Source organism: Oncorhynchus masou, chromosome 10 (genome assembly GCF_036934945.1).
Source record: "Oncorhynchus masou masou isolate Uvic2021 chromosome 10, UVic_Omas_1.1, whole genome shotgun sequence".
NCBI lineage: Eukaryota > Metazoa > Chordata > Actinopteri > Salmoniformes > Salmonidae > Oncorhynchus > Oncorhynchus masou.
The window spans coordinates 30,740,291-30,764,143 of record NC_088221.1 but is presented as its reverse complement, the minus strand read 5'-3'; the positions used below and the strand labels follow the sequence as shown (position 1 = coordinate 30,764,143).

General features: G+C 47.6%; 1 protein-coding gene across 1 annotated transcript; it reads left to right on the top strand.

Moving 5' to 3' along the window:
- Positions 1-415: 415 nt before the first annotated feature.
- On the top strand, positions 416-23,076 carry LOC135547502 (A-kinase anchor protein 11-like). The gene is given in 15 exon segments (XM_064976573.1): positions 416-667; positions 3,390-3,489; positions 3,629-3,739; positions 3,822-3,875; positions 4,336-4,467; positions 5,525-5,786; positions 5,925-8,255; positions 8,258-9,588; positions 9,744-9,914; positions 10,018-10,337; positions 10,749-10,895; positions 14,882-14,965; positions 21,706-21,752; positions 22,424-22,626; positions 22,767-23,076. Coding segments are annotated over 14 exon segments (5,442 nt in total). The 5' UTR covers positions 416-667; positions 3,390-3,426; the 3' UTR covers positions 22,953-23,076.
- The last annotated feature ends 777 nt before the right edge of the window (positions 23,077-23,853 follow it).

Here is a 23,853-nt window from a genome sequence, read left to right as displayed (position 1 = left end):
TGAATTTTTAACGCTGCTTAGAGAGTAAACCCGCGGAGACTGCTACAAAATGAGCTACAAAGCCTGGCCAAATAATTTAAAGTAAAGTCATTTTATTGTTTATTAAGTTGAGTCTCAAATCATCAAATATGTAACGTCCAAGTCGTGTGACTGTGAGTTACGCGTCCACACAGGTCAGGTGTTTGGAACACACTACATAGCTAATTAGTACAGGTGGTCGCCTTTGTCTTCTGTCACTTTTCCATAAACGAACGCTGTAACATGGAGATATGGCCATTGGGAAATACGCGATGCCCGTTAATGTTCACAGCAAGCATCGGGGCTCTTAACACCCCCTTGTCAGAAGATAGGCCTACTGTCAAAAGGCGCTAAAGCATTTAGCCTCTGTGAATGGGGCAGCCTACTTCCAATTTAGTGCTGAAGACACCCAGGCCTCACAAACAATCTGTACTTGATGTAGGCTATTTTATTTGACTGGAATTTTGCTTAGCATGGCATCTTTTCTTAGATATGGCATCACGCAATCGACTACTCTGTGCTTCTCCATCGCCGAGGGAAAGCAGAGCTCAGAGAGTGATTACTACTGCCTGAATCAGTCTTGTTTTCATGGAATGAACTGTCAGTCAGTGGAATATCATCTCGCATCTAGTCCAACACTTGCTAAATGGTGAGAATAACAGGAGTGGGAGGTTGAAAGACCATATTTGTGGTGAATTGACGATAAATTATTGTATAGTCATTATTTAATGACATGAGAAGACAATTGTTTTGTATAAGTACACACCAGCTAGCTAGCATAATGACAGTGCAGTGGAACAATGTCCGTTGCTAACTAGCTACAATGTTTGACAGTTAGCCTAGCTAGCTAACTAGTCAATACCCTTACGCTAGCTTGTTGACACTTGGCTAGTTAGCTAAGATAGGTGATTGATTTGCACAGAGTTTACTAAACCAACATGTTACGCTACTGCTATAGTGGGATGTCACAGGTAATGGGACTATCAAATAATAATTTCCATTTCCCCTGTGAAAATGCGACACTGGCCGTAAATTATGGCCTGCCATAACATAAACGTGTTTGCAGTTATCTAGCAAGCTAAATAGCTACTGTTTTTTTTCCTGAACGAGAAGTTAGAAAGTTGTTTACTAGTAAAACGTATTTGGAGCGAATTCTAACGTTAGTTCGTTGCTTGATCAGCTGGCTTGCATGTTTGTTGTGGTCAACCACACAGGCGGGTATGGACGGTTTCATAGCACATAAGGTAGCTAACGTTAGTGTATAATACAGATGCGACACAGGCCTGTCACCACCTACAATGGCAATCTATTACCCCCCCAAGTAGCGAGCAAATATGAAAGATTGATAGCAAAAGTAGCTAGCTACCACTCCCCCTATTTTCAGTAGGCTATAGAACGCAGTTCCTAGTATCAGCCCAGCAGATGATGATGTAGCTACACCAACAACAACTGCAGGCCTTGTCAGATCTTTTATTGTTGTTTGTTTTTGTGTTGTGTATTACCTAGTTGTAAAGATGTATGGTTTACTGAAAAAGGTTCTGAATTTTCAACTGTAGTTTCACTCCTGTGTGCTACTGCATTTCTTTCCCCTGTTTACCCATCTGCCCACATAGTCACACATTCATGCTGCAACGCCTCAAAGACTGACCTATTTTGAGCCCTTACACAATTCATGCCAAGCTGCTTACAGAGACCACAAGAACCTGTAGTATAGGTCATTTCTATTTTGCCTTATCCCCATAGTTTGACATTCTCTGCACTAGCTTCTTGTGCAAAGTCTATGATTTGAGTATGATTATAAGCCTAAATGTTAAAAAAATGTGTTACTAAAATGCCATGGTATAAGACATGAACTGAGCATCATCAAAACCATCAGGAGAAAATACAACTTGCAGTAGTAGAGACAGAGAGGCCTGTCAGTTTGCTGCTGTGTAGCAGTCACGCAAAACTATACTTCCTAGTTCGAGCTGCATTTCTATGGTCATAGCATTGGGGTCAGTACATAGCTGAGGTTAGCTGGTAACAGCTTGCGTTGTTGTTTCTGAAAACCCCACCAAAGCAGCCAAGAGACCAGGAGGTCCTGGGACAGCAGAGGAAGAGAAAGAGAGTATTCATTATTTCCCCTGGTTGGTTCCCATAGAGGACAGGCATCCTATCAAAGACTGGCCGTCTAGACTCAGATTCAACCAGCTGCTTTGGACAGCACCTCAAAGAACAGCTCACATTTCTTGGGAAACTTTCTTCCTCGCTCACTGTAAATATTTTTGCTGTCTTTAGCTGCTCTTTCATGCTTACCAAGTGTATTTCTCCTGCCCTGGGTTAGGCCGTTTGATCGTCCGTGCTGGCTTGGAGCCTGAAGGAAGACATCAGACAGTGACTAGGCCAACATCTAAGGCTGCTGGAAACCTGATCGAAGAATATCTGCTTTTATGATTTCTGAATTTATTGAACTTAATCTGAGTGTTTGCTTGAGTGCATCAGTTCAGTTCATCTCCACCAGTGTTTGTCTTTCTGAGGTGACTGGAGTTGTGTTGTTGTGCAGTGGTACATCTAACCTCTTGACCTCTACAGCTGACTTCCTGTTATGATTAGGGTTTGTGTTGAGTGGATGAAGACTGAGTCTTATCAAAGAGGGTTTAGTATAAAGACATTAAGAACAAAACATTAAGAACACCTGCTCTTTCCATGACATAGACTGACCAGGTGAATCCAGGTGAAAGCTATGATCCCTTATTGATGTAATTTGTTAAACCCACCTCAATCATTCTAGATGAAGGGGATAAGACCGGTCAGAGAAGGATTTTTAAGCCTTGAGACAATTTAGACATGTATTGTGTGTGTGCTGTTCAGAGGGCGAATGGGCAAGACAAAAGAACGCAGCTGGATTTTTCACGCTCAACAGTTACCTGTGTGTATCAAGAATGGTCCATCACCCAAAGGACATCCAGCCAACTTGACACAACTGTGGAACGCTTTGGAGTCAACATGGGCCAGTATCACTGTAGAATGATTTCGACACCGTGTCGAGTCCATGCCGTGATGAATTGAGGCTGTGTTTCTAATGTTTGGTATACTCAGTGTAGATTCTACATGTGCTAAGGCCACAGGGGGCTGGAGATTTTTACAGATACCTCTGATATTCTTGTGATAGATTACATAAAATCCTTGAAAGATAGCAAAATTCTGTTAGTTTACTGGTGAACTTGTAAAGTTTCCAATAATATCCCCTCCCTTTGCAGCTGTACTTGCAATAGACTAGGATTGTTGTTTTTCATTCTAATCTTTGAGAATTGTCAGTAAATCAGAATTGAATGATATAACATTTTTAAGTATAAAATCTCTCCCTCTTTCCCACCTCTCTCCTTCCCCAGGTGAGTGGCTAGTCCGCCACACCCAGCCAGCGTTGCCATGGACGCCTGTGCCCGTATCCGAGGAGTTCCTCTCAGGACCAGAGCCTCCATCAGGAAAGAGGTTAGTGTCAGACTGCCATATTCTGATTCATTGATTGACTGATCGATTGATTTCATTTAAATGTTGATAACCTGGTACTGTGTGTGAGGTTGTGCATGTGTGAAACCTAAGCTACCCTCTAATTGTGTGTATGGTGTAGACAGTGCGTGACAGTGGGCCTCAGTGTGTGAAGAGCCTTCTGAGGAGCAGGAAGGAGCTGTGCAGCATGGGACTGGAGCTACAGACCAGAGACACACCACGCCTGACTGAGGTGTATATCACAACACACACACGCTTTGATTATGACTTCATGATTTTGAGGATTTCCCTGACTTGTCCTTTTCTTCCCTCAGATCAATTTTGTGTGTTTGCCTGGCCTCTCTGAAGGGGAGGATCTAACTCTACAGGTGAGACGTACTGCACCAGCTCGGACTCTCTTGTAGTTCAATGAATGCGGCACTCAGCAGTAGAAAAAAATAACAAAGCGTTTCTGTAAAAATTTGAGAGTTGGGGCTGGAGAAATGTAACCACTCTCACATTCATAGACAGAGCTGTGGATGCAAGGACTGACCATCCATGATATGAAAATGATAGTTTGAACCATGTTTTGAATCTATAATGTTTGTTTACATTTACTTTTGTTTACAAATGTTAGAGTAAAACAAGCTTATATTTTGGGTTCTGATGGGGTATGACAGTTGAACTAAACTCATGAGGCATTTATTTATAAGTTATATTCTTCAAGAATCAATGGGTACATATAATTAATGAATTAAGTCCAAAAATGGATGTAGCAACTGCTGATTGCCCCTTTAAGTGATGCGTTATTAACATATTATTTGTGTGATGTTCTGTTCTCGTTCCCAGGCCCTGTCGTCTCTCCCAGGGGACCTGGCGGAGCTCCTGACGTCTCCCCACGTTACCAGCCTGAGGAACGAAGAGGTGCTGCTGCTGAAGGACAGCAGGAAACCAGCCGACAGGAGGGACTCTACTACACAGGTAGACATGAGAGGAGGAAGTGTCTAATAGGGGGAAGACTGTGTTTCTCAGGTCTATAGACTGCTTCAGAAGAAATACACTATTTCACAGGTAAATAAGAGTTCAATATATAAGTTTGAAGCTGATTCATTTACATTTACATTTAACATTTAAGTCATTTAGCAGACGCTCTTATCCAGAGCGACTTACAAATTGGTGAATTCACCTTCTGACATCCAGTGGAACAGCCACTTTACAATAGTGCATGTAAATCATTAAGGGGGGGGGTGAGAAGGATTACTTTATCCTATCCTAGGTATTCCTTGAAGAGGTGGGGTTTCAGGTGTCTCCGGAAGGTGGTGATTGACTCCGCTGTCCTGGCGTCGTGAGGGAGTTTGTTCCACCATTGGGGGGCCAGAGCAGCGAACAGTTTTGACTGGGCTGAGCGGGAACTGTACTTCCTCAGTGGTAGGGAGGCGAGCAGGCCAAGGATTCATAGGCCCTTACTCAGGCTGCTTGTAAAGGCCTGAGAGATTCTGTGTTTTCACCCTGTTGAACCTAGCCAGGTATACAGATCTCTGGGATAGTGTGGTTGCTTGTTTTCTCACCAGTGATTGCCACATTGTCCTGCCTGGTCCCATGTGTCTGTGCTAGTGTTCAGTCTGGCTCTGTAGCATTGTGGTTACAGTGTGTGTGACATACAGATATACAGACAGGCAGTGCAACTAAAACTGAGCCTCTACCCATGGTGGCCAAGACAGAAGTGACGCTGAGTGTTCTATTCTGCATATACAACAACACATCAGACCACAATCAGACATGTAGACATAACAAGACTGTCCCAGTAGAGCCCCTCTCTCTGTAAGACACAGACCGAAGGAAAGAGAACTCTTGCGTGAATTCCTGTGAGTTTCCAAAGCCAAAGCCTCTCCGATGATTAGTGCGTCTTGGCAGGCGCTGACAGTCTGCAGACCTAGTTTTTTATTCCTCAAAGAGCTAATTGTCCCTTGGCAGTAAGAATAAACTACTGTACCAGGCAGCCAGCAAACTCTGACTGTTTCTTCTCTATCCTCTGCAGCAGTGCTCGCTAAAGGCGGTGTGTGTTGTAAGGCACAGCTCCAGCCCGAGTCAGGCCATTGTTGGTGTGTTGGTGGGCCTGCTGGGGCGTTATGCTGCGGGGGTCCGTTATGCCCTGGAGCTCCAGGCCCTCCACAGGGGCACGGCAGAACCCTGCCAGCCCGAGGACGATGACACCAACCAGTCTGTGTCTTCCATCGAAGATGACTTTGTCACCGCTCTGGAACACCTAGAAGAGGAGGCCACTGGAGAGAATAACAACGGTAGGTTCATCACAGCTCTATGTAGATGAACGTTCAATAGAGCATGATGTGTTCACTTATTATTGCGTAACCTTAAGTGTTAAGTAAATTTAGACCGAAACATTTACACCCCCACTCTCTATCTCCCTCTCTCCCTAGCCGATGACTCTTATCTCCATGGAAACCACCGTGATGTGGCCTCCCAGACAGTCCCTGCCCACAAGAGAGACAAGGACCTATCAGGCTCCAGGATCATAATCAGCTCTTCCCACAGGATGTCCTCAACCAATCGTAGGTCTCCTCCAGAGGTGTCCGTTACCGTACAGTGCTCCAGAAGGGCAGATTCCCAGTGGACCCTCTGCAGCCCTAGAGCCCGGCTCCCCTCCCCCACACGTCCTGTCAGCGAATCAGAGGAGTCGGACGGGTCCAGCCCTAGTCCAATCATCTTCCTAGATGAGGTTGGCTACCAGAAAAGTCTCAAAGCGACACTGGACATCCCTCAGATCCCCGGGGGGCCGACGGACAGGGTGGAGGACTCTGACTCTGAGGTCAGCGAGTTCTTCGACAGCTTTGACCAGTTTGACGACCTAGACGAGCTGAGCTCAGAGAGCTGTACACTCACCTTGCCTTTAGACCCGACTTCCTCTGTTATCATTACCGGCCCAGACCAGAAGAAGAAGTACTCTGGTACTGGCAAGTCAGGGTCCAAGAAAGTGTCCCGAAGCTGTTCCACCATGAACCCTCACCGGTTTGACCAGCGCACCCTCCCTGCGAATGTGAAGAAGCCCACCCCACTCAGAAGTCCACTCCCCCTTGGCTCTCCGTATGGATCCCCTGACTCCCCCCGGCCGGCCCGGACCTCCTGTGAGGAAGGTGGAGGTCCTCTGTTCAGCCCCGTTAGCTCCTCAGCCTTCAGCCCACTCGGAGATGGAGCTCTGGATTACTTCTGGAAGACAGAGGGAGATGATTCAGAGCTAAAGAAACCCCAGGACCTGTGTTCCCTCTACAAGACTTACTCAGACTTTGCCAGCAGTCTGTCCAAGGAGATCCTGGGCTCCGTGTGTGGATACCAGTCTCCCGTGGACCTCAACGACAACAAGAACCTGAGCTGTGTCTGTCACAAGGAGTTCCAGAACCAGTCTGGACACGTCATGAAGCTGTCTGAGATCCAGGAGACTGTGACTGTCTCCAAGCTACAGCCTCTGAAGGATGGCATCCAGAGGTTCGCTACAGACTTGGTAGAGATGAGTCTGGGCAGCGCTCTGAGAGACCTGCAGAAGGGAGTGTCCTCTTGCACCACCACCCTCTGCCACCTGGCTGCCAGACTCACCTCGTCTGTCTTCCAGATGGCCTTCCAGGAGATCGGCATGCGCCGCGCCTTCGTCCTGAAGGAACGGGCCATCAACGGGCTGGCTGGGTTCCTGGTGGGAGAGGCAGTGTCGGGCGCTCTGAAGGACTTCTTGACCGTGAAGAAGCAGATGTTCAACAGCACCGTGACTCAGTTTGCCGCCGACCTGGCGGAGGAACTAGTGTATGAGGGGATGATGGAAGTGTGTCAGTTCTCCCACCCCTCCACCCCCCTCACCCCCAGTGACTGGTCCTTCAGCGTGGGGGAGGAGGACGATGAGGAGGTGGTGTCCTCCTATGCCTCGGACCTCTCTGAGTCTGTCCTCCAGGAGGCCTTCATCGAACTGTCCCAGGCTGACGTGGCCTTCACCACCCAAGCAGCCATCAGTGTCTCTCTGGACAACATATTCAACGTCAGCACTGACGAAACACACACTACCTGCAGTACTGCTGCTGACCACAAGCCTAACCCTGCCGAGGAAGACCCAGGTCCATCAGGGGAGGATGGCTGTACTGTGAAGAAGGCTCTGTTCTGTGTGTCTGGGATGGCCAGCTGTGTACCTGTCCCCCAGGCAGGCCAGGCCCTCTTTCACGACTCAGAAGAGATCTGCCAGTGTAAGATCAGCCTGGCCCACACCTCCCAGAACAGCCCCAAGAGGAGCTGCAGCTCAGAGAGCAGAATGGTGACCACAGCCGCCTCTGATGCTACTGCTGCCACACAGACTGACCTGCTGCCAAAGACCCCCTTTCACAACTTCTCTGGCAACATGGTGGATATGATAGTGAGTGAAGCGTGTGAGCTGATGACTGCCACAAAGATGAAGAAGAAGGTGGAGGACTGTGCTGACTTCCTTTCTAAAGCCATTGTTGGTCGGGGACCTCCATCCAGACAGGAGGGTACTGTTACTGACCAGACCTCCCACTCCTCTCTCCATCCTCATTCTCAGAACCCAGGGAGAGTGACCTGTGAGTCAGGCTCCAGGACCAGCAGAGCTGTCTCAGAGACCCGGCCTGTGATGATGAAGGACACTCCAGAGATTCCAGGGTTGGAGATGGACGGCCGGGAAGGCAGGAAGATGGCCTCCGGTGAGGAGATGGTTCCCGGCACTGGTTGCAAGTCCAGCGGGACCCCTGGTACGCCCCCTCCACCCCCCAGCATCCCAACAAGGTGTCCCAGGAGAAGCAGATCAAGCGGTTCTCCAAGAAGCTGAAAGGCAAACTGGCCAAGGAGTTCTCTCCTGCCACCCCACCTCCCACCCCACACTACCAGCCAGGGCCTGAGCCCAAGGAGTCTCCCTCTGAGATGGACAAGGCTGACTTCATGCTCAAACTGATGAGGTCTCTGTCTGAGGAGGCAGACGGGAACGAGGAAGAGGAGGGTGGAGTAGAAGGGCTTAACTCTGGAACCGAGACAGGAAACTGTCCGCAGCCAGAACTCAACCTATTGGTTGGAGGACACAAGATGGCCGACAAGGGAGCCCTCCATTATGCAGAGCGCCTGGCGTGCCACATCGTCTCCATGGCGACAGAGATGGACACCCTGGGAGTAGTGGAGGATAGAGGTAGCAGGACGGTGGAGGAGAGAAGAGACAGCGTGGCCCAGTTCTCGGAGCAGACCCTGAACACGCTGTGGATCTACGCTGGCGAGGTGGCGGGAGAGGTGATCAGTGACGTGAAGAGGATAATGGGGTCAGGACAGTGTCGTCAAAGATCAGTCAAACGAGCCAGCCAGGACTGGTCAGGGGAATGCCCTCACCACCACAACCAACTCCAGCCCAGTGAACACAGCAGGGGGTGCAGAGTGGGTCATCTGGCTGAACAGTGGTCTGGTGACCTCCTCTCCTCTGTCCTCCACCCGTCAATTTCCACATCTACTGCCAGCTCTGGCCTGTCCTCTGACTACCCCAGCTGTGAAAGTGTGACAGATGAGTATGCTGGCTACCTCATCAGGCTGCTGAAGAAAGAGGGAGGCAGCAGGGAGCTGGTCCTGGATCAGTATGCCAGCCGTCTGGCCTATCGCTCCATCAAACTGGGCCTGGCCCATGCTGCCCGCAACATGAAGAAGAGACCCTCCTCCTCCAGGCACCACTCCTCCAGGAGGCTCCACCAGGATGGCTGCAGGGGGCCCAACGCTGAGCTGTCTGTGCCCAGGGACGAAGCAGGGAGAGTGGGATCTCCTTCCAGCGACTCTGATGATGGGAGCCAGAGGGAGTACATAGAGCTGGTGAACTTCGCAGAGTCATTGGCGTACAACATCACCTGTGACGTCACACGCAAACTCTGTGTGTCGTCAGACCGACTACCCAAGTCCCTGACTGACTCGTGTCTGTATCAGAAATTCAAGCTGGAGGACATGGCAGAGAACCTGATCAGGAACTCCTTTTCATGCCCCCTGCTGGCCAATGAGGGAAAGGGCAGGCAGTTCCACAGCACAGGCTGCCTGGACGACGGAGGCTACAGCAGTGGAGTCATGCAGGTCAGTTTGATTTAGTTCATAATTTTATTTGAGTAGGGAAAGATACTGTTAAAACATGTACACATTGAATTAACAACAGCCTGATTCATGTTATAATCATTGCATTGTAGCATTAGACTTCAGCTTTCTCCAATTCCCAGCGTTTGTCTCTGCAGGTCATGGAGCACTATGCCAGGAAGATAGTGGACGACACGCTGGAGATGGGCCTGGCCTCGGCCGGACACCCAGCCCAACAGGGTCCAGACAGACACGCCCACTCTGAGAGACCGTCTGAGGGGGGAGCAGTGGGCTCTGTGCTGGGGGAGACAACCTGCCGATACTGCCAGGTCAAGAAGTGTCAGCCATTTTTTTTCTGATGGATTACTTATGGTCTATCACCCACTCATTGTTTTATGTACAGTTCTTGAGTATTCATGTTTGTTATTACAGGTCATCGAGTGTCCGTTCTGCTCGTGGCCTAGCAGGCAGTACATCCTTGGGGCAGGAGCAGGCCAGAGGAGGAGGCCAGACGGGGAGGTGGGGGTGTGTGGCCTGGACATCCCTGAGATCCACATCGATCTGGACCACAGGGCAGTGTTGGCAGAGGAGATTGTCACTACGGCAATGGAGGGGGCGAAACGAGAGCTGAGCAACACCAGCCTGAATGCTGACAGCGGGATCGGACACGACGGGCCAAGCTTTGCCGAGAGTCTGACCGCAGAGATCATGACGTCCGCGCTGTCCAACGCATGCCAGACTGCCAACCTCAGGTACAAATACATTGTGGCAAAGTCTGTAAGACACAACACCATCAATCTGTGACGAGCCCTAATGTTGTAGAGAGCAACCACATGGTGAGTCAAGACCCATAAGATTCCATGACTGTTCACATGGATTTCCTTATGGTTAACCATGATGCTTAGTAATATGTACGGGTTTGACTAATTCTTGTGACGCACCATCTTGGGCAATTAATTGAAGAGTCCATAATTTTCGCAATTTTGTACTTGACCAGATTACACAACAATAGTAAAGGAGCCAAGAAGAGGTCCACCATCTTGATTACTAACTAGTTCTCTCAGTCCCTAATGTTGATAGTATTATGAACTGTATGTCTCTGTATAAAGATTCTGTATCTTTATTCTTGTGTCTGGTTCCCTTTCTCCATGTCCCTGTGGTAGCTCTCCAGGCAGGGAGGCCACAGAGTCCACGGTGTCCCAGCAGCTCAGTCTGAGTGTGGGAGATGACAGTCTGGGCAGCTGGTCCAATGTTAGCTTTGAGGACGAGCACCCCGACGAGACCAGCAGCTTCCTGCACCTCAGCGACAGGTAGGGAACACACAGAACATCATGTAGTCTCAAACTAATCTGCTCTGTTCATTTAGTTTCTCTGAAGTAGAGGTCGACCGATTATGATTTTTCAACGCCGATACCGACCAAAAAAGCCAATAACGATTTAATTGGCCAATTTTTTTTATTTATTTATTTGTAATTATGACAATTACAACAATACTGAATGAACACTTATTTTAACTTAATATAATACATCAATAAAATCAATTTAGCCTCAAATAAATAATGAAACATGTTCAATTTGGTTTAAATAATGCAAAAACAAAATGTTGGAGAAGAAAGTAAAAGTGCAATATGTGCCATGTAAGAAAGCTAACGTTTCAGTTCCTTGCTCAGAACATGAGAACATATGACAGCTGGTGGTTCCTTTTAACATGAGTCTTCAATATTCCCAGGTAAGAAGTTTTAGGTTGTAGTTATTATAGGAATTATAGGACTATTTCCCTATATACCATTTGTATTTCAATAACCTTTGACTATTGGATGTTCTTATAGGCACTTTAGTATTGCCAGTGTAACAGTATAGCTTCTGTACCTCTCCTCGTTCCTCCCTGGGCTCAAACCAGCAACACAAGGACAACCGCCACCACATCGAAGAAGCGTTATCCATGCAGAGCAAGGGAAACAACCACCCCAAGGCTCAGAGCGAGTGACGTTTGAAACGCTATTAGCGCGCTAACTACCCAGCCATTTCACTTCGGTTACACCAGCCTCATCTCGGGAGTTGATAGGCTTGAAGTCATAAACAGCGCAATGCTTGATGCACAACAAACAGCGCAATGCTTGATGCACAACAAACAGCTGCCTACCACCGCTCAGTCAGATACTTAGATACTTGTATGCTTGTATGCTCAGTCAGATTAAATGCAACGCAGGACACGCTAGATAATATCTAGTAATATCATCAACCATGTGTCGTTAACTAGTGATTATGATTGATTGTTTTTTATAAGACAAGTTTAATGCTAGCTAGCAACTTTCCTTGGCTTACTGCATTTGCGTAACATGCAGTCTCCTTGTGGAGTGCAATGAGAGAGAGAGGCAGGTCGTTATTGCGTTAGACTAGATAACTGTAAGGTTGCAAGATTGGATCCCCCGAACTGACAATGTGAAAATCTGTCGTTCTGTTCCTGAACGAGGCAGTTAACCCACCGTTCCTAGGCCATCATTGAAAATAAGAATGTGTTCTTAACTGACTTGCCTAGTTCAATAAAGGAATAAAAAAATCGAATCTTGAAATCGTCCCTAATTAATCGGCCATTCCGATTAATCGGTCGACCTCTACTCTAAAGGCTACATTAGAGAGATCTAATCTAGATTAGTTGATTAATGATTCACCTCTTGAAACACTACTTTAATGTCTTTGAGTACTGTTTTCTGTCTCACTCTTTCACACCAGCGAAGGACTAACCCATGTTCAATGTCCACAGATAGATTGATATATAAGTGAGTAGAACTTTAGACCAGTGTTGTGGCATTCAGCCTAGACTTCAATTAATGCTGAAACTAATAAAGGCAAGTCAGTCATCACTGCTTTGGCTGCACTGCCAATGAGAAATATATGTATTTTTCAATCAAGAGGTCAAATGGCATTTCCCATGGCATTTTAAGGTGACTGTGGTGATTGGGGATTAGCTGGTTTGATGCTGTGAGACTGAGTTGAGATCAGTACAAGACAGGTTTTTCCATGTTGTCTGTCGGATGGCTGCTGGATGATGTGAGGTCATCAGCAGAATGTATAGTTTGGGAACCTGTAGGACCTTCTGCTGCCGAGAAACAATTATCTCTGATTTGAGCAAATATTACATTCCATATATTCTCTCAAATGTTATATAATTTAAATAGCTGATTAATGCCAAGTTCTGCAGAGATTGTTTGAGTTAATGCATCATAAGGATAATATATCACTTTTAAGTGATAAATGGCTTTTCCTTCATGATAGAAACAGACACATACTGGTCTGTTAGTGAATCTGATGTAATGCTCTGAGAGTGACGTGGTCTCACCCAGTCTCACGGTTGGAGGAGAGTTATTGACGTTCCCTGGCTCAGCCTGATATCTCTATGGAAGCAGACCCAGTCAACATGTACACTTCTCTCCCCAGATACTGAATGGGAGAATGTGTGAGGAGAACAGATAGTTATTTTGAAGGTATGATAATATTTTTTGAAGGTGTGTCTGTAGCAGCCTTTCTCTCTCTCTGCCTCAGGCCCTTTCCACAAGAACAAAGTCCTTCCACCATTTGTTATTCATTAGCTTCTCTCTCTCCCTTCAAAATACTTTCCCAACTGTCTCCCAACTGTCAACAAATAAACTAGATAACTCAGGAAGGGAAAGGCTCCATTGTAAAGGTTTTCAAACCCTAGAAGAACTGATTGACTTCTTAACAATCTCTCAGCATACCACTTTCATAAACCACAGCTACGGAGACAGTATTTTAGCTCAGGTCATCATTTAACTAGTTGGTAGAGCTATTTTTATGTCTCCACATCATTCTTTACATACCAGAGTGTGCAGGTTCCAGCCAGCCTGATAATCAGGGCTAATTTAACTAAACAAAAAAATACATATTGTCGGCTAGGTACCTCAACTAACCAGTGCACATTAACTCTATACCAGTGGCTCCTGTATATAGTCTCGCTATTGTTATTTTACTGCTGCTCTTTAATTACTTGTTACTTTTATTTCTTATTCTTATAACTGCATTGTTGGTTAATTAAGGGCTTGTAAGTAAGCATTTCACTTTTTTTTATATATATATATATATATTTTACCTTTATTTAAAAAGGCAAGTCCTTTAAGAGCAAATTGTTATTTTCAATGACGGCCTAGGAACAGTGGGTTAACTGCCTTGTTCAGGGGCAGAACGACAGATTTTTACCTTGTCAGCTCTGGGATTTGAACTTACAACCTTTGGGTTACTAGTCCAACGCTCTAACCACTAGGCTACGCTGGTCTACACCTGTTGTATTCAGCACATGTGACTAATACAATTTGGTTTGAAAGTGCAGTGAAAAGTGTTGTTTTACAGGGTCAGCCATAGTAGTACTGTGCCCCTGGAGCAAATGAGGGTTAAGTGCCTAGCTCAAGGGCCTTGTCGGATCTACAGGGTGTTGTGATGCTACAGCTGCCAGCTGGATGTCCCAGTGGAATTCACAAGTGAAGACTAGTATGCAGTGATCTCATCTAACATAATTGGGCAGTTATTGCTTTGATTGTTTTTTCAGGACCAAAACTATTGTATGAGCCTCACATTGAGATGGATCATGTAATGCTTTAAAGCAGTTGTTGCTGTCAGGTAAGAAAGATCAACCAGGTCTCTTATGAACCTGCTTGACCGAAGTGATTCCCATGCCTAAGACTGTGTGTGTGCCCATTGTTGAACGGTTGTCTCCCCAGTAGCAATGGGAACAGCAGTAGTTGGAGCAGGTTAGGTTTAGTTGGAGCAGGTTAGGTTTAGTTGGAGCAGGTTAGGTTTAGTTGGAGCAGGTTAGGTTTAGTTGGAGCAGGTTAGGTTTAGTTAGAACAGGTTAGGTTTAGTTGGAGCAGGTTAGGTTTAGTTGGAGCAGGTTAGGTTTAGTTAGAGCAGGTTAGGGTTAGTTGGAGCAGGTTAGGGTTAGTTGGAGCAGGTTAGGGTTAGTTGGAGCAGGTTAGGGTTAGTTGGAGCTGGTTAGGGTTAGTTGAAGCAGGTTAGGTTTAGTTGGAGCAGTTTAGGTTTAGTTGGAGCAGTTTAGGTTTAGTTGGAGCAGGTTAGGGTTAGTTGGAGCTGGTTAGGGTTAGTTGGAGCTGGTTAGGTTTAGTTGTAGCTGGTTAGGTTTAGTTGGAGCTGGTTAGGGTTAGTTGGAGCAGGTTAGGGTTTGTCGGTTCAGCGTTAGTGTCATTGCTAGGATTAGGGTAATGGGCAGGGTTATGATCAGTGTGTGTATGTTACCAGTGTTGAGCAATGGTCTTGTCTCTTGCAGCAATGGGAACAGCAGTAGTTGGAGCAGCCTGGGGTTAGAGGGAGAGATGTATGAGGAGCACCTGTCCTTCTCTCCTTCCGACAGGTCGGTCCATACATACATACATGCACACGCACGCACACGCACACGCACACACACGCATCTCACACTGCTATAATGCTGACTGCTAACTCCCACATAGGTGCAGGTTGAAGTTGCCCTCAACCACAGATGTAAGATCAGATCCTATCCCCCAATCCTAACCTTTACCATTAGAAAACCATTACATAATGTGATCCTGTGTCAGTGGTTAGGGTCAACTTCTACCTACGCCCCCTAATCATTGTATGATGTCAGAGCTGTGATCAGCAACACTGTAGAATGTGACTGTGTATGAGACAACAGCTTCTACCCTCTACAGATCCCTCTTGATAACCATTGAGGACAGAGAATGTCTTTGTCAGTGTGTTCTTCGCCACTATGTCGGCACACAAGTGGAATTAGCCTAGTCAATGGAATCAGTGTGTGTGTGAACCTGCTGCATGTCCTGAAGTGAGTGTGGGAAGGATTGAAGCAGGTTTCTCTGTCTGCCTGTCTGGCTGGCTGCTTGTCTGCCTGCATGCTGCATGGCTGAGTGTGATGACAACAGATCAGTGTTAATCGTCAACAAATATAGGGAATAAAATATTCGTCAAACACCTATTTTCACTGGCAATTGACGAGACTATAACTGACTAAATAGACCCAGAAAAACTACCACTAAACGTAAATGACTTTTTATTTGAGTTGATTAAAATGAGACGAGACAACATTTTCTGTGAGTAAAATCTGAATAATACGTGGACTGGACAAGAGTGGTTTGTAGAGCACGTAGTTCTCGACAAAACAGTGGGAAGGATACGGCACACATCCTAGCCTATATCAGCTGGTGAGCTGCAGGGGAGCAAGCAATGAGTGTGGGCAGACAGGCTCCGCCTTCCAATTAAACACATCGCCAGGCGACTGTCTTGCTTCCCCGTAGCGAACCAGTCACCACCAACGTTCACGCTAGATACCCTTTGCCTGGTTTAAGAAACACAAGCTGCTTTAAGAAGTTAAAAACAATAGCAGCCGTTAGTTTAAATTAACATGCCAGCTATATTTTTCTCTCCCTTCAGTATAGAAAAGTCTCGCTCAACCCGCTGCATTTCATAGCCAGGTTCTGTAGCCAACGTACTTGCCAAGTCTCCCTCTTTTCCTCAGAGAAAACAGCTTGATTCTAGCCATTACTCTTCAAATGATATTACCTGTAATACAGCCACAATGTTTTTTTCTTTCTATCATGGCGATCTTATATTCATAAAGCATATCGCGGGCTGTTTTAAAACTTAGCTACTTGCGGACCGGACCGTTAACCATTGGTTTAGGCTACCCCTTATTAGCTAGCTATAGTGAACATCCTGGGGCGCGTTCAGCAGGATGCAATGTTTTGGAAAGTTCAGATAGAAATATGCTATGTAGAACAAACACACCATGTATTTACAATGGTGTGTGTTCTTCACTGGTTGCCCTTTTCTCGTGGCAACGGGTCACAAATCTTGCTGCTGTGATGGCACACTGTGGAATTTCACCCAGTCGATATGGGAGTTTTTCAAAATTGGATTTGTTTTCGAATTCTTTGTGGATCTGTGTAATCCGAGGGAATTATGTCTCTCTAATATGGTCATACATTGGGCAGGAGGTTAGGAAGTGCAGCTCAGTTTCCACCTCATTTTGTGGTTTTCTATCTCGCTCTGTCTCCTCTCTGCTATGTCTCCTCTCTGCTCTGTCTCCTCTCTGCTCTGTCTCCTCTCTGCTCTGTCTCCTCTCTGCTCTGTCTCCTCTCTGCTCTGTCTCCTCTCTCTCAATTCAAGGGGCTTTATTGGCATGGGAAACGTGTTAACATTGCCAAAGCAAGTGATGTAGATAATATACAAAAGTGAAATAAACAATTGAAATAAACAATAAAAATTAACAGTAAACATTACACAGAAGTTTCAAAACAAAAAATACATTACAAATGTCATATTATGTATATATACAGTGTTGCAACAATGTACAAATGGTTAAAGTACACAAGGGAAAATAAATAAACATAAATCTCTCTCTCGCTCTCTTGCTCTCTCTCTTGCTCTCTGTATTTCTCTCTCTCTCTCTCCTTTCACTCTGTCTCTCTCTTGCGCTCTGTATTTCTCTCTCTCTCTTGCTCTCTGTATTTCTCTCTCTCTCCTTTCACTCTGTCTCTCTCTTGATCACTGTATTTCTCTCTCTCCTTTCACTCTGTCTCTCTCTTGCTCTCTGTATTTCTCTCTCTCCTTTCACTCTGTCTCTCTCTCTTGCTCTCTGTATTTCTCTCTCTCTCTCCTTTCACTCTGTCTGTCTCTCTTGCTCTCTGTATTTCTCTCTCTCTCCTTTCACTCTGTCTCTCTCTTGCTCTATATTTCTCTCTCTCTCCTTTCACTCTGTCTCTCTTGCTCTCTGTATTTCTCTCTCTCTCCTTTCACTCTGTCTCTCTTGCTCTCTGTATTTCTCTCTCTCTCCTTTCACTCTGTCTCTCTCTTGCTCTGTATTTCTCTCTCTCTCTCCTTTCACTCTGTCTGTCTCTTTCTTGCTCTCGCTTGAGTGTGTCTGTTTTGTATGTAATGTGTAATATCTATGTACCATCTGGTGATTATGCTACTCTCTCTGTCTCTTTGTAATGTGTAATATCTATGTACCATCTGGTGATTATGCTACTCTCTCTGTCTCTTTGTAATGTGTAATATCTATGTACCATCTGGTGATTATGCTACTCTCTCTGTCTCTTTGTAATGTGTAATATCTATGTACCATCTGGTGATTATGCTACTCTCTCTGTCTCTTTGTAATGTGTAATATCTATATTGGCTGAATTAGGAATTTACATGGACAGATAATTGTTATATATTCTTCTATGTTTGTAATATTTCTGCTGTTGGGAAGAGGAGATGATGTTATGCAGAAAAGTATGTTGGTAGGACAAGGCTTTGTATGTGTGTGTCAGTGATGTATGTTTACTATCGGTTAATGAGGCAATACAAATGTGATTTTACTCAAATGAAAGGATATTTAGTTGACTAAAATTGCCCACTGATTTAGTCATTTTGACAATAACTAAACTAAATCATTATTCAAATGACAAGAATGTGACTAAGACTTAATAATATTTTAGTCAAAATTACAAAAGAAATGAGTGTCAAAATAAGCACTGCAACAGTCATTTCGACCACCCTAGGATAAGGGATATCTATCTCTGTACAGTACAATGCCAAACCCCACCCTCGTCCAGGAGTGATATCTACACTGCATTCTGAAAGGATTCAGACCCCTTGACCTTTTCCACATTTTGTTACGTTACAACCTTATTCCAAAATGGATTACATTGTCGTTTTTTCCTCATCAATCTACACACAATACCTCATGACAAACCTTAAAATGGTTTTTAGAACATTTTGCAAATTTATAAAAACATTTCAAACAGAAATAATATTCAAGTAAGTAATCAGACCCTTTACTCAGTACTTTGGCAGTGATTACAGCCTCAAGTCTTCTTGGGTATGACGCCACAAGCTTGGCACAGCTGTATTTAGGGAGTTTCTCCCATTTTTTTCTGCAGATCCTCTCGAGCTCTGTCAGTTTGGATGTTTAGCGTTGCTGCACAGCTATTTCCAGGTCTCTCCAGAGATGCTTGATCGAGTTCAAGTCCGGGCTCTGGCTGAGCCACTCAAGGACATTCAGAGACTTGTCCCGAAGACTTGTCTGCTCTCTCCCCCTCTGCTCTCTCTCTGTCTCTCTCTCTGTCTCTCTCTCTCTCAATTCAATTTAAGGTCTTTATTGGCATGGGAAACATATGTTAACATTGCCAGAGCAAGTGAAGTAGATAATAAACAACAACAATTAACTGTAAACATTACACTCACAAAAAGCTTCAAAGAATAAAGACATTTCAAATGTCATATTGTGCTCTCTCTCTCCCCTCTGCTCTCTTCTTTCACCCTGCTCTCCATTTAATCTATTTCTCTCTGCTCTCTCTTTCCCTCTGCTCTCTCTCTTTCTCTCTGCTCTCTCTTTCTCTCTGCTCTCTCTTTCTCTCTGCTCTCTCTTTCTCTCTGCTCTCTCCCTCTCTGCTCTCTCCCTCTGCTCTCTCTCCCCTCTGCTCTCACTCCCTCCTCTCTGCTCTCTCTCCCTCCTCTCTGCTCTCCCTCCTCTCTGCTCTCTCCCCTCTTCTCTCTCTCTCTGCTCTCTCTCTCCTCTCTGCTCTTTCTCTCCCTCCTCTCTGCCCCCCCTCTCTCTCTCCTCTGCGCTCTCTCCTCTGCGCTCTCTCCTCTGCGCTCTCTCCTCTGTGCTCTCTCTCTCCCTCTCCCTCTGCTCTCTCCCTCTCCCTCTCCCTCTGCTCTCTCCCTCTCCCTCTGCTCTCTCTCTCTCTCCCTCTGCTCTCTCTCTCTCTCCCTCTGCGCTCTCTCTCTCTCTCCCTCTGCTCTCTCTCCCTCTGCTCTCTCTCTCTCTCCCTCTGCTCTCTCTCTCTCTCTCTCTCTGCTCTCTCTCTCTCCCTCTGCTCTCTCTCTCTCCCTCTCTCTCTCCCTCTCTCCCTCTCTCTCTCTCTCTCTCTCTCTCTTTCTCTGCTCTCTCTCTCACTGCTCTCTCTCTCTTCTCCCTCTGCTCTCTCTCTCCTCCCTCTGCTCTCTTCTCTCTCTGCTCTCTCTGCTCTCCCCTCTGCTCTCTCTCTCCCCTCTGCTCTCTCTCTCTCTCCACTCTGCTCTCTCTCTCTCTCCACTCTGCTCTCTCTCTCCTCTGCGCTCTCTCTTTAAGGTGCTCTTCCTCTGCGCTCTTCCTCTGCGCTCTTCCTCTGCGCTCTTCCTCTGCTCTCTCTCCCTCTTCCTCTGCTCTCTCTCCCTCTTCCTCTGCTCTCTCTCTCTCCCTCCCTCTGCTCTCTCTCTCCCTCTGCTCTCTCTCTCCCTCTGCTCTCTCTCTCCCTCTGCTCTCTCTCCCCCTCTGCTCTCTCTCTCCCTCTGCTCTCTCTTTCCCTCTGCTCTCTTTCTCTCTCTGCTCTCTTTCTCTCTCCCTCTGTTCTCTCTCTCTCTCCCTCTGCTCTCTTTCTCCCTCTGTTCTCTTTCTCTCTCCATCTGCTCTCTCTCTCCCTCCCTCTGCTCTCTCTCTCTCTGCTCTTCTCTCTCACATACACTAACTTTCTCACACACTCTTAGTCTGTTCATCCTCTCTTCTCTCCTCTCTGCTCTATTTGCTCTCTTCTCTCTCTCTGCTCTCCCCTCTGCTCTCTCTCTCCCCTCTGCTCTCTCTCCTCTGCTCTCTATCTCTCCTCTGCTCTCTCTCTCTCTCTCTCTCCACTCTGCTCTCTCTCTCTCCTCTGCTCTCTCTCTTCCTCTGCGCTCTTCCTCTGCGCTCTTTCTCTGCTCTCTCTCCCTCTTCCTCTGCTCTCTCTCTCCCTCTTCCTCTGCTCTCTCTCTCCCTCTTCCTCTGCTCTCGCTCTCTCCCTCTGCTCTCTCTCTCCCTTTGCTCTCTCTCTCTCTCTCCCTTTGCTCTCTCTCTCTCTCTCCCTCTGCTCTCTCTCTCCCTCTGCTCTCTCTCTCCCTCTGCTCTCTCACTCCCTCTGCTCTCTCTCTCCCTCTGCTCTCTCTCTCCCTCTGCTCTCTCTTTCCCTCTGCTCTCTCTCTCCCTCTGCTCTCTTTCTCTCTCCCTCTGTTCTCTCTCTTTCTCCCTCTGTTCTCTTTCTCTCTCCATCTGCTCTCTCTCTCCCTCCCTCTGCTCTCTCTCTCTCTGCTCTTCTCTCTCACATACACTAACTTTCTCACACACTCTTAGTCTGTTCATCCTCTCTTCTCTCCTCTCTGCTCTATTTGCTCTCTTCTCTCTCTCTGCTCTCCCCTCTGCTCTCTCTCTCCCCTCTGCTCTCTCTCCTCTGCTCTCTATCTCTCCTCTGCTCTCTCTCTCTCTCTCCACTCTGCTCTCTCTCTCTCCACTCTGCTCTCTCTCTCTCCTCTGCTCTCTCTCTCTTCCTCTGCGCTCTTCCTCTGCGCTCTTCCTCTGCGCTCTTCCTCTGCTCTCTCTCCCTCTTCCTCTGCTCTCTCTCTCCCTCTTCCTCTGCTCTCTCTCTCCCTCTTCCTCTGCTCTCTCTCTCCCTCTTCCTCTGCTCTCGCTCTCTCCCTCTGCTCTCTCTCTCCCTTTGCTCTCTCTCTCTCTCTCTCCCTTTGCTCTCTCTCTCTCTCTCCCTCTGCTCTCTCTCTCCCTCTGCTCTCTCTTTCCCTCTGCTCTCTTTCTCCCTCTGCTCTCTTTCTCTCTCCCTCTGTTCTCTCTCTCTCTCCCTCTGCTCTCTTTCTCCCTCTGTTCTCTTTCTCTCTCCATCTGCTCTCTCTCCCTCCCTCTGCTCTCTCTCTCTGCTCTTCTCTCTCACATACACTAACTCTCTCACACACTCTTAGTCTGTTCATCCTCTCTTCTCTCCTCTCTGCTCTATTTGCTCTCTGTCACTTTCTTCCTCTTTTACACAAGCTGCTCTCTTTGTTCTCTCTCTGTGCTCCCTCTTCTCTCTCTGTGCTCACTCTCTTCTCTCTCTGTGCTCACTCTCTTCTCTCTCTGTGCTCCCTCTCTTCTCTCTCTGTGCTCCCTCTCTTCTCTCTCTGTGCTCCCTCTCTTCTCTCTCTGTGCTCCCTCTCTTCTCTCTCTGTGCTCCCTCTCTTCTCTCTCTGTGCTCCCTCTCTTCTCTCTCTCTGCTCCCTCTCTTCTCTCTGTGTTTCCACTATGGCTTTGTGCAGGTCAGTTCTCTAACCAGTGTAATGTTTCTTACCCCACAGCGACTGCACTGAGGACAAGGAGCTTGAGACCAAGGATGAATCCTGCGGTATGATATAGTTACTTATATCAATAACTGCACCGGATGTCCATGGAAAATGGGCTGCTTTATATTCTCTTATTTTTGACATGAAGCATTTGATAGTTTTGATGGTTAAACTTGGTCTCTATCAGCAGCAACAGTACATACCGTACCATGTTGCCATGTTACACAACCACACTACAAACAGAACCACCTCAGCATCTGAGCAACATGAACATGTTATCCTTCTAATTCTGAGTTCCCTGCTATAGATTAAGAGTGGTTAGACTAGGACACTTGGCACTGTGTGTGTCTGTGCTGCTAGGAGGGGAATTCACCCACCGCCCACACATTCAGCCACACTGCCGCTCATTCATTCATCTATTCCCCCTGAGTCTCCCTGCTTATCTGTCAGACCAGAGCCCCCTGTGGGCTGTTCTCTAAAGGGCTGCGTCAGGCCCAGACGCAGGCACAGTGTGGGTGGGAGCATGGGAAACAGGCCTGGCCCACCACCAGGTTAGAGCAGAGGAAACAAGGGAAGCTGGGTTGAGATGGGATATTACTGTACTGAAGAGAGGACTGTCACACAGAGAGACAACAGGGGGATAAATTGGGGGAGTCAAAGAAAGAGACACAATAGGTGTTTGAAAGATATAAAGAGGAGGATGATGATGATATCTCTTCTCTCCCCCCTCCAGGTTCTGTGCGTGTGGACCGGGTTCAGGCTCAGGCTCATAGGCTCCTCCTGGTGGTCAACTCGGAGCTCAGGGAGATTACCTCTGACCCACAGCACATGACCTTTGACCCCCAGCTCAGGAGCATGCTGCAGTGGGCGGCGGCCTCCATTGCAGACCTGCCAATGGTTCAGCTGGGTCATAGTGGCAGCTGGGACCTGCAGCAGGTGAGTGGCTTTAACCTTAACCCACAACCAAAGGATTATGCAAACACAAGCAAGCACGCACGGACGGGCGGCTGCCTCTGTCATTACTGAGGTGTGTACTGGTTCCTGCCTGCTGAGCTGTGTTCTGTCTGCCCTTCTAGCTGCCTGCGGTGGTCCAGAGGCTGAAGGAGAGGGAGTGGAGGGTGGGAGAGCTGCTCCAGGCCCTGCTGCGCTACTGTGAGGAAACCTTCACTCCACCCCAGTCTGAACCCAGAGAGGAGACACCCCAGGCGGGGAGAGCACTCCACCACACTCCCCTCTTCCAGTGGCTCCTGGAGCACACCTAGGCTGACTTCACTTACCCTCACCTCTCGCTCCTCTCTCCTCTCTCCTCTCCTCTCCTCTCCTCTCCTCTCCTCTCCCCTCCCTCCTCACCTCTCACCTCCCTCCTCACCTCTCACCCCTCTCCCCTCTCCCTCTCCCTCCCCTCTCTCCTCTCTCCTCTCCCCTCTCTCCTCTCCCCTCTCTCCTCTCCTCTCCCCTCCCTCCCTCCTCACCTCTCCCCTCTCACCTCTCCCCTCTCACCTCTCCCCTCTCACCTCTCCCCTCTCACTCTCCCCTCTCACCTCTCCTCTCACCTCTCCCCTCTCACCTCTCCCCTCTCCCCTCTAACCTCTCCCCTCCCTCCTCACCTCTCCCTCCCCTCCTCCCTCCCTCCTCTCCCTCCCTCCCTCCTCCCCTCCCTCCTCTCCCCTCCCTCCTCTCCCCTCCCTCCTCACCTCTCTCACCTCTCCTCTCTCACCTCTCTCACCTTCTCTCCCCTCTCCCCTCTCCCCTCTCTCCTCTCTCCTCTCACCTCTCACCTCTCACCTCACCTCTCCCCTCTCACCCCTCCCCCTCCCCCTCCCTCTCCCCTCTCCCTCTCACCTCCTCTCCTCTCCCCTCTCCCCCTCCCCTCCCTCCCCCCTCTCCCCTCTCACCTCTCCCTCTCACCTCTCACCTCTCCCCTCCCTCCTCACCTCTCCCCTCTCCCCTCTCCCCTCTCTCCCTTCCCCTCCCTCCTCACCTCTCCCTCATTTCGTCTTCTCTCTCCTCACCCCCACGTGACTTACTGTACAGTATTTGTGACGCCTGCCACATAATGAGCACTACCTGGCCATGTTAAACTAAACCATATGAAGATTCCCATCACTCTTCAGTGATGTGCAGCGTACCTGCCAAACCCCAAATCTACCCACCTCCTCGTAC